General features: G+C 37.9%; 2 protein-coding genes across 2 annotated transcripts in view; one reads left to right on the forward strand and one right to left on the reverse strand.

The window, feature by feature from the left end:
- The window catches only part of LOC109839323 (expansin-like B1), a 2755-nt gene extending 1430 nt beyond the window's left edge, over window positions 1-1325 (forward strand). Inside the window, exons 2-4 of the mRNA XM_020407752.1 lie at window positions 4-171; window positions 431-563; window positions 1049-1325. Coding sequence (XP_020263341.1) covers window positions 4-171; window positions 431-563; window positions 1049-1249 — 502 coding nt within the window. The 3' untranslated portion in view covers window positions 1250-1325. The remainder of the gene's footprint in view (window positions 1-3; window positions 172-430; window positions 564-1048) is intronic.
- Window positions 1786-9968, reverse strand: LOC109839324 (RNA-binding KH domain-containing protein PEPPER-like; the record flags this gene model as incomplete). The annotated part of the gene is made up of 6 exons (XM_020407753.1): window positions 1786-2180; window positions 2556-2750; window positions 3522-3800; window positions 3877-4025; window positions 8669-8927; window positions 9789-9968. Coding segments are annotated over 6 exons (1239 nt in total), but the record flags the coding sequence as incomplete, so codon positions are not given.

A 9972-nucleotide genomic window follows, 5' to 3' on the forward strand; every position in this document is an offset into this window, starting at 1 on the left:
CAGCCACCCTCAGCTGTGCAAGGACGAGGGGGTGAAGATTGTGGTGACCGATCACGGCGAGGGGGATCACACCGACTTCATTATGAGCGCCAGAGGGTTTGTGAAGTTGGCCAGGCCCAACATGGCCCGTGAGCTCATGGCTTATGGGGTCATTGATGTTGAGTATCGGAGGTAATTAACGAGTTTTAATTTGCCGAGGACTAATAAATTAAATAATTACGTGATTAGTCCTTTTTCATGCAGGTAAATTAATTACCAAGGGCAAAAAGTTAATAATTACGTGATTCCCGCGCGTGGCATCTCAATCTAACTTGAAAAAAAATAATACGTTTGGAGTCAAGAGCATATATATATATATATATAATCATGCTAATGAAATATATAGTTCAAAAAGTATAATATCATGTTTCCTTCTATATATTGATCGCAGGATCTCATGCCAGTATCCAGGATACAACATGATGCTGAAGATCAAAGAGCACAGCAAGTTCCCAGATTACTTAGCATTAATCCTCATTTACCAAGCGGGCAACAAGGATATCACTGCGGTCCAAATGTGGCAGGTGAAGTTAAAGCTTGATTAATTAATTTGTCCAACGATCTCGATCAAAAACCTTAATCAATTACTATCTAAAATGAGATTAATTAACTTAAAACAGAGGCCATCCGTTGTACGTTATTTGTATTTACACGTGCACGCGCTGAAATATCTAGTTGGTGCGTGTAAACCAAATCTCAAAAAACTAACCACGAATCATGGTGGATGTTATACTAATAAGAATTGCTTATGATTTGAACATGCATAGTTGATAGTTGGTGCTCCGTGTTTTCATAACTACATCCAAATTAATTTCAATACAATTAATGTTCGGTTAGACTTTGTTTCGGCAATAATTAAAGATGTTGCAAAAGCAAGAGATACGATAATAAACTAGAAGACGTTGTGTTCAAATTGGAGAGCACACTGAGAGTTGAAACTGCATAATGTTATATATGTGTTTGACCTTCCAACTACTTCTAACCAAACACACGTGCACTCATGGAACAGGAGGAGTGCAAAGAATGGAAGGCGATGCGACGAGCCTACGGCGGAGTATGGGACATCGTCACGCCCCCAAGGGGCCCAATAAACGTCAGGGTGCTGACAGAGAGCGAGAATGAGGGCCAGAATTGGGTGCGGCTCGACGGAGTAATCCCTTACTATTGGGAAGCTGGCCTTATCTATGACACCACGGTTCAGCTTGCTTAGTTAATTGTTAACGTTCAGCTATATTTATCTGAGTGGGTTGCTTTTGCTTGGAATAAAATTAAGCCAGCTTTTAACACGCGATGATTAGAGTTTGTGTTTGCTCGTACGAAGCGTTTGTGTTGGCGTGATGATGGATTAGTACCTTGTTCAATTATATACAAATAATACACTTTCCGCATACCTAATTTGTGTCCCCGTCAAGTTTTTTTTTTTTTTTTTTTTTTTAAACGTTTTTTTTTTTTTTATTTATTGAAACTTGATAGGAGCTACTGCTCATCATTGAAACGAACACCCCAGATTCTTGCATTTAACTTGTGTGATGTGATAGTCAGTTAATTTGGCGAGGCGAATCTGAGACTTCCATGACTCCAGAAACTTTTCCGAGTCACCCGTCACGATTGACAATTTGCAATTTAAAACAAACTTTGGTTTAAGATCAACGTAAAACAAGTCTACTGCCGCACGTACTGCAGAATCTTAACAAAACGCAGGGGGGTTTGTGACGTGACGTAGCATCGCCTCGCAACAACGCGGAGTTAATTGGTGAAAAGCAAGGAACCATTTCGTTAATCAGAATGAGCAAGAAGATACATCAAACTGTTATATAAGAACCTAATACTACCACGTACCAAAATTTATACAATAAACAAGGAAAGCGTGGTCATTTAGTAAAAAGCCCGATCGGCCGAGGCAATATGCAACCAAAACCAAGTAGAGAGAGCAGCTATTTCGGCCTAATCAGTAGCGTTTCGGATTAATATCTGTAGTCACCGTATCGTCCCAATCCAGAGCCATATCCACCATATTCTGAAGCGAGGGATGAGGATGAGTATGCTGAACTTGCTAGATGAGAATATGATGATGACCTTAGTCCCGTATCTAGACCTCCATAACCGCTAACTGCTGGTTCTTTATGTCCCGACATAAAATCCTGTTTATGAAGGGGGAAAAAAGACTGATATAATTATTTAAACTTGCATTAAAGAGCAGTATCCATCTCCAAGAAGCCATCTTATAAATACTAGGGTTGTTTGCACGTAAATCCCACGAGGTATTGTTGTTTTGAGCTTATTATCCATGTAGTCTCATTTTTGCAGATAGCCTAGGTGAAATAATTTTCGACTCTTTTACCCTGATGGCATCAGTGCGACCCATCTGAGGGTTAGTCAAAAAAACAAATTTAACTCGGGGGGCCTATCTGTCAAAGTAAAACTACAGCGATAACAAGTTCAAAACAGCGATACTCAATACTACAGGGGGCATATGCACAATTAGCCCTAAATACTAACATAGGAGTCTGACATACCTGAATGAGCTGTTGAGCAGCCTGAACTTGAGTAGAAGAGCCTTTGATCTCAACTGTGATCTCATCATGCAAGCCTCCACTCTCCTGAACAGTAAGGACAGCTCCACTTGTGCGACGGATGTATGCAATGTTTGCTCCACCGATGCCGATGATGTCCTCTGCATATGATATTGGAATCTGCATTGTTTGCACAACCTGAATCCAAAAACAGTTTTTAGATGTTGAGGAGACAACTAGACGAATACAAGCATAACAAATCAACAACCTGAATCCAAAAACAGTTTTTAGATGTTGAGGAGACAACTAGACGAATACAAGCATAACAAATCAAGTAATTAGGTTCTAAATGATTCGTTAGATGTTGAGGAGACAACTAGACGAATACAAGCATAACAAATCAAGTAATTAGGTTCTAAATGATTCGTTCATGATGAATGGCTAGACAAAGATTGTTTACAAGCAATGGATTCATTAGTTCTCTTTAAGTCTAGGTAGTGTTTTGCTGTGAAAAAAGGATAAATAAAAGTAAGAAACACAACAAAGACAGGGCAACATTTTGGTATGATATATTTGAGATATTGAAATAACATGTTCACAAAGAAATACATAACCGTTATTGCATGATGTTACTAGGGTAAATTACACGACTCCCCTCTCATCTATAACTTCAGTGGCACCAAACCCACTCAACTCATTTACTAGCAACTGAGGACCCCTTAGAAAGGTAAATTGCAAGAAACAATCCTCTTCCTTGTGAATTGCTTCCTTGTGAATTGAGGGGGTTTAATGCGACTGAAGATATGATGAGAGGGCAAGGGGGTTATGCCCAACATGCCCTGATTTCTAAATCAACATGATTGTGCATTACTAAAACAACATCCTTGAGACAGACTAAATTAACCACCAAAGCAATACAAACAAAATCCTAAAAATTGGTAGGATATAGACTGGCAGACAGAAACAAACCTGAGTAACTAAAGCGGCAGCACTCCGCCCTAATCCTGTGGAATGCAGTCCAGAAAGAGGAGGTTCCTGCCGATAAAGTGACGACAGTGCACCTGAACGTTGGATTTGTGAATCTAAATGAGAATCGTGCTCCAGATACAGAGAATCACGCTTCAATGGGAATGAATAATCACTGCCCATGCCAGACTGCTGAGCAGTATGTATCAATGATGGAGCTTGATCACTCCAAGGAGCTGCTACAGGAGCTTGAGCTTGAACAAGTGATGCATTGGGCTGCGGCTTGAGCAAAACAGACAACGGCAACAATCAATATAAAGTTACCAAAGAACAGGAAATGAAGAAAAAGGAGACTTACACTTTTTTCAAATAAGGGAAGAATACTATGATCAACCAAAAATTTCCGCAAATGACCAACCACAACTTCAAGAGCCTTAAGAACCTTCAAGGGTTCACCTTGAATGTCGACTACTCTTTCTTCCTCGGTAACATAAAAGGGGAGCTCATCTAACAGAAAAGGCAACAGGAAAAGTTAGTTTTGTGAATGTCTTTCAAAACCCAAAAAGGGGAGCTCATCTAACAGAAAAGGCAACAGGAAAAGTTAGTTTTGTGAATGTCTTTCAAAACCCAAATACAGACATGGCTACCAGTCTGGATGCTCAGAGAAGAAATTTTCACAATGACAGGCACAGAGTTTCTAAACTAGTTAATAGCTAGATGTCAAGTGTTCAAAATTGTTACTGCTTGACAATCCGTTCTCATGAGTCCATAAAAATCGCAATGATCTGTTATTTTCCCCAGCTGCAACGTACAAAAATTGAAGGTCTCATGGCAAAAGCATACAAGTAGGTAATACATTCTAAAGCACCAGTTTGCAGCGGAGCTTGCGTACCCCTATTTAAAGAGGAAACAAATATTATCCTCTCATAGTGATAAATAGGATACAGATCATACTGCCATGTAGTACCTTGAGCATGCAACACCATGTGGTATGCAAATTAAGGCCACAGAAGCCAAGCTCTGAGCAAGTGAAATGGCTGTGGACAATGGAAGGTCCTAAATGGCCCCAATATTCCTTTAGTATTGTAATCTAGATAGCCTCAAGATAATATACAATTCATTAAAAATGAAATACCCTTCTTACTAATTGGTCGCATCATAACTACATACTCCTTGATGTGCATTTATGATTTGAATAGTGATAAATGTACTACAAAATTTATACTGCTTTTGTGCTCTCACAAACAAACAAGTAAGAAACAAGTAAGTTCCATGATGACACACAATTTTTCTTGACAATTTCCAAGAAAGGACTCCACACATTTGTTAGTGATTAGTACAAGAATAGTATGAAACTAGTACTACAAATATCATTTTCCTTATGTTTTAGGCTTAGATTGTTCAATACCAATTATTAGACTATATTCACCCATAGTAAGCTAAATTTTGAGTGAATTTTTTATGTTGCCATTCATTTCTTGGTTGCAACTGTAAAACCTTACCTTAGAAACTACAATATTAGTACAGCTTGGTCATAAATAAATAAAAAAGAACCATAGAACTGGAGAAAATAAAAGGTCCTTGAAGCATGGAGTTGGATACACTAAACTCACTAGGAGACGAACAATGAAACATCACTAATAGAGAATAAGCAGGTTCTGATAGAAAAAGGTAATATCTGAGTAAAGTATTATTCGTTTAAAAAGAGGGGAAGATTTGCAGAGAAGGAGCAATTTTCTCGATATGTAGATTGTACTATCTCTTCAAGTAAAATGGTAAGAAAAACGTAAGAAACAGAGCAGAACCTTTAATTCATAGTCAGAAAGAAACAGCCAAATTTTGATCAATAATCAGGATTATTGAGTAACGAGATTTATGCTAATAGCATTGGCACTGTCACGTTAGGTTGCCTTAGATAAGCAATTTGGGTAGGCTTAGATTTCATAGTAATAGGTAACGGGTTTAAAACTAACATCCAGTTTGTTTCCAGGTTATCAGACAAGTATTATGCATAAGACATTTATCAGTTACTAAATCATGCAACTTAAGACATGAACCCCACAAAATGCTCCAACATACTGGTTTAGGGCTAATGCAGAAAGTTAGTTACATCGTTAAGATAAGATACATGCCGAGAACTTCTGGTTAACAGGTAAACACTTGACATGTAGCTTTGGATAAACTAAAAGCAATATCTTAGTCAGAAGGGCTAAACAAACCTTCACCAAGAGGGTCAAACGCTCGTAAAAGCATCATCTCAGACTTCAAAGTATTTAGAGTTGTCCAAATTCTAAAAGAAAATCAATTGCATACTGCATCCTGAGATACCTCATACGTGTAAATGCATGTGTTTGCACACTTGATGGTGTAGAACTACCAATAGCCTGCCAATGCAGGGCATTCGCGTACCATCAATTACTAGCAATTATGACTTTTTAGGATCTTTTTGATTTAGTAGTATTTTATGCAATCTTTTACTTTTAGGTAGCATTTATTTAGGATTTAATTTTTATTTGGTTTAACATTACATCTTTCTATTTGGTAGGATTAGACTTAATCAGGATGTGCTTTAACCATTTGATCAGGATTTGCTTTTCCCTAATTTTCCTTATAAATAAGATTGGAGCCTTCATTTGAAGTCGACTTTGATAAATAAAATTGTGAGAATCAGGCTTATTGAGGCGCGCGCCTCAGGCGCGCCCCGGGTGCGGGGCGCTTCGGCCTGGGGGAAATGCGCCCCGCACGCGAGGCGGGGCGTTGCACGCAGCTAGGCGCGCGCCTCGCGTGCGCCTCACTTGCGCCTAGCTCGCGCCTCGCGTGCGCCTCACGTGCGCCTCACACCTGCGTTATGTAACATACTCTTTCTTCTATTTTTTTAAATAATTTACATAATTACATATTTATATCATGTAATATACTCTTTCTTACTAGTTGCTAATCTATTTTCATCTTTTCATGTTTAACCTATAAAAAGGAAACAATAATTAGTAATTTAGTATACTTGTTTGCTAATTGTAACTTTATTCTCTAATTAGCATGCTAACTAACAAATTATAAACATGTAAATATGTAATTGTTACATTCATTCTTCATCTTTTCATGCTAAGTAGCAAATATCAATTAAGAATACTAACTAGAAAATTATGAACAGTCATGTTTGTTAATTATATTTCTTAGTCTTTTATGTGACAATTTATAAACATATGCTCATAATTGTTAATCACTTAATTTGATGATTTAAATACATGTTTCTTGTATCTTTTTTATTACTTTAAAAATTCAGATAGCATAATTTGATGATTTAAGTTGATATTCTCATAATTTTGGATGTAGGTAACTAATATGTTGCTTATATGTTTCTGTCTTATGATATTGGCAAATATTAGTTTGAGTTATGCGCCTCAATTAGTGAGGCGCGCGCCTCGTTGTGCGTTCTGCGCATGGTGCGCGTAAGGGACCTTTGCGCCCCGCATTGCGCTTTGCGCCTCGATAACACTGGTGAGAATTGAAATCTTCTTGCGAGCATGTGACACTGTTCTGTTTGTTGGTTGCGGAGTGTCCTTGGGTGTGAAGCCAACTATCTTTAATCCCCTCTTTAAATCTTAGACCTCCAATCAACTTTCATCTAATTGTAACCTTAATCAAATACACCTTATTCTAAATTAATCATAAAAACCCTCAAACTTTCAGACTCTACCCGAACTCCTAATGTGGACAGTAACTTCGTGATAACTAATTACGGTTCATCACCTTCAACCTCTTACCTCACATGTGAACCCAAACAACAATCACCTACAAGTGCTCCCAAAAAACTTTTAGTTAGGAAGGATGACGGAAGCGAGCTAAGAGGATAGACATTGTAGTAAAGCTTGGAAACTTCGTTACAGATTCAACTCCTCTCAGCTTCACCGAGCAATGACAACAATCACATCCAATCCTGCCGAAGTGCCCTTCTCCACTGCCGAAGATCCCGTTCACACACAATACTGATATGCACCTTGATATTCTAAGGCACGCCTTCATTAATAAAACTTAGAATTTTGAAATTTTTTTGTTCTTGTGATGTGCACTTCTTTGTTCATGTGAAGTGCAATTTTTCATATTAGTTGTGATTTGCTAAGACTAGATATGTAACATAGGGATGTCAACCCGAAGTTATTTTTATTTTCATTTTCAATCCAATTTAACTGCAAGATCCACCTTTTCACTCAATCCTAGTTATTCATTCTCTACCAAAAAAAAACTGCCCACACCCCACACAAAAGAAATATATGCTGGTTTTTCCAGCCAACAACAACAACAACAACAACAATACAACAACAAAAGGAGCTCATGTTCAAACCTTCTCCCAAAACACGAACACCAAAAAGTTATCATTCATTCCCAAGTTGGAGATCACTTAAAGGATAGAAATTAAGGTACATAACTAATATAAAGGAATCTTATAGTAAGCCTGAGAGTTGCAAATAGATACAAGATCAAAATAAGAACCACCATTGTGGCGGTACCAATATCTTGTGAAAACTTCTGTTGTGATGCCCGTGGTTGTGACGGACGTTGTTTTTTCTAGTCTCTCCATGCTTAGAGCTCTAACCTGCTCAATGAGTATCCCACCTGATTTTAAAATATTTATGAAATTATAATGGTCTGTCTATTCATTCCATGCTCAATTGCACAATATCTAGTCCTTAACTAGTTAATTGAACAACAGGAAAGAAATCGCATTCACAAAAGGTGAATATTTTAGAATGAATTACTGAATTAAATATATGCAAATGCTCTATGCAGCACTAACAAATGCTAAAAACTCTTTCCTGACCACCAGACCTAACATGACTTTTGACAAAGAGTTTTTACTAAGAGATGCAATAAATCACACTAAGCTTCTAAACTCTCAAGATGTACACTGTAAAGATCTAATTATTAGAACAATGGTCGCAGTATGGCAAGAAAGATATAACATGCATTCATGAATCGAATTTGACACAAGAAACAAGTAACATAACATATAAAAATGAAAGAAGATAGCCCGTACCGAACCTCTGTGATTGGTAAAACCGTAAAAGAAATGCCAATAGCATCTCCCATAAGTTTGTGAGCAAACTGAACAAATAAAAGTTGCCCTTAAGTAGATATCTTAATGTACGTACCTCCTGTAATAACTCGTATTATCGCACCACTATTCACTTGAAACGATTTAATTGAAGTCCCTTGTTTTCCAATCAAGTTAATAGCTTGAGATGCTGGCACCAACAACCGAACTGAACATGTTGCAGGGGTGGAGGATTCTTGAGGTGCACCGTCAGCTCCAGTATCTGAGACACCACTAACACGTTTGAATACTTTTAGCACAGCATTCATTGCAGGAGACGAATCTGCTTCTGGATCTTCTTTTCCATGAATCAGAACCTAAAAGGAAGAAGAACCTCAGAGATGGTACAACAAAGATATCATAATACTAGCTAAATTCCAGAAGATGAAGCATAGATATAATGTTGCCCTTTAATAGCTTAATGCACTAAAGGTCAGCATCCAAAATTGGAATGTAAAATCAAAATTTTTGATCTGGGGAACCGGACATGATTGTTTCCATTCATGGTGATAGTAGCATGTCACTTTCAGTTATCAACCACTGGCAAATTTACTAAGAGACAAATCAGTCTATGTTTCTCTGGAAAAAAAAGGGTTATATATCAGCATTTTAAATAATTTTTGCAGAATGTGAATATATGGTAGAGGTTATAAATAATTTCTTCGAAACACATGTTGACAAACAAACACACAAGAAATCGTAATTCAATACATGCAAAAAATCTGCTGACATTGACAACAAGCAGCAAAAAATCAAGTAGTACCTAAGATGAGTGAAACATTAATACTGAGCTCAACAATTGTAGAGAACGTTAACGTCGGACTAAGAGATGAACCAGAAACTTTCAATGAGTTTCCACAATATTCTATAGTTTACAGAATGAAATCGCACTAATATGTACTGCTTTAACCAATTCGCAATAGAGTTCAGTTGACTATATTCGGAGTCACCAGCCAAAAAAAAAAAAGAAAAAGAAGCTATCTATAGGTTGCACTAGTTAGAACCCATTTCTCTGCAACGTTTCCTCGCAAATTCTCTTAATCAGCTCATTAAGATGATTTTTCCTAATGATGGGTTTCGCAAGGTGATTTAATTTACAGAAATTTAAACTCTAACAACATCACAAGAAGACGACAAATCAAAAAACCCCAACTCAAAAAGTGTTGAGGAGTTCTCACAACGCGATCCGCGGTCCCGGCTACGCCGTCAAGAACCCTAATCTTCGCTCTCGTCTCCTCGCAGATCTTCTTGATAAGCTCCCCCTTCTTCCCGATGATGCTCCCCACTTTCGCCACCGGCACGATCAAGCGGAACACGTTGTCCCCCGGCCACCCCGGCCACTTCTTGATCTCCCCTCCCCCC

Source organism: Asparagus officinalis, chromosome 4 (assembly GCF_001876935.1).
Source record: "Asparagus officinalis chromosome 4, Aspof.V1, whole genome shotgun sequence".
NCBI lineage: Eukaryota > Viridiplantae > Streptophyta > Magnoliopsida > Asparagales > Asparagaceae > Asparagus > Asparagus officinalis.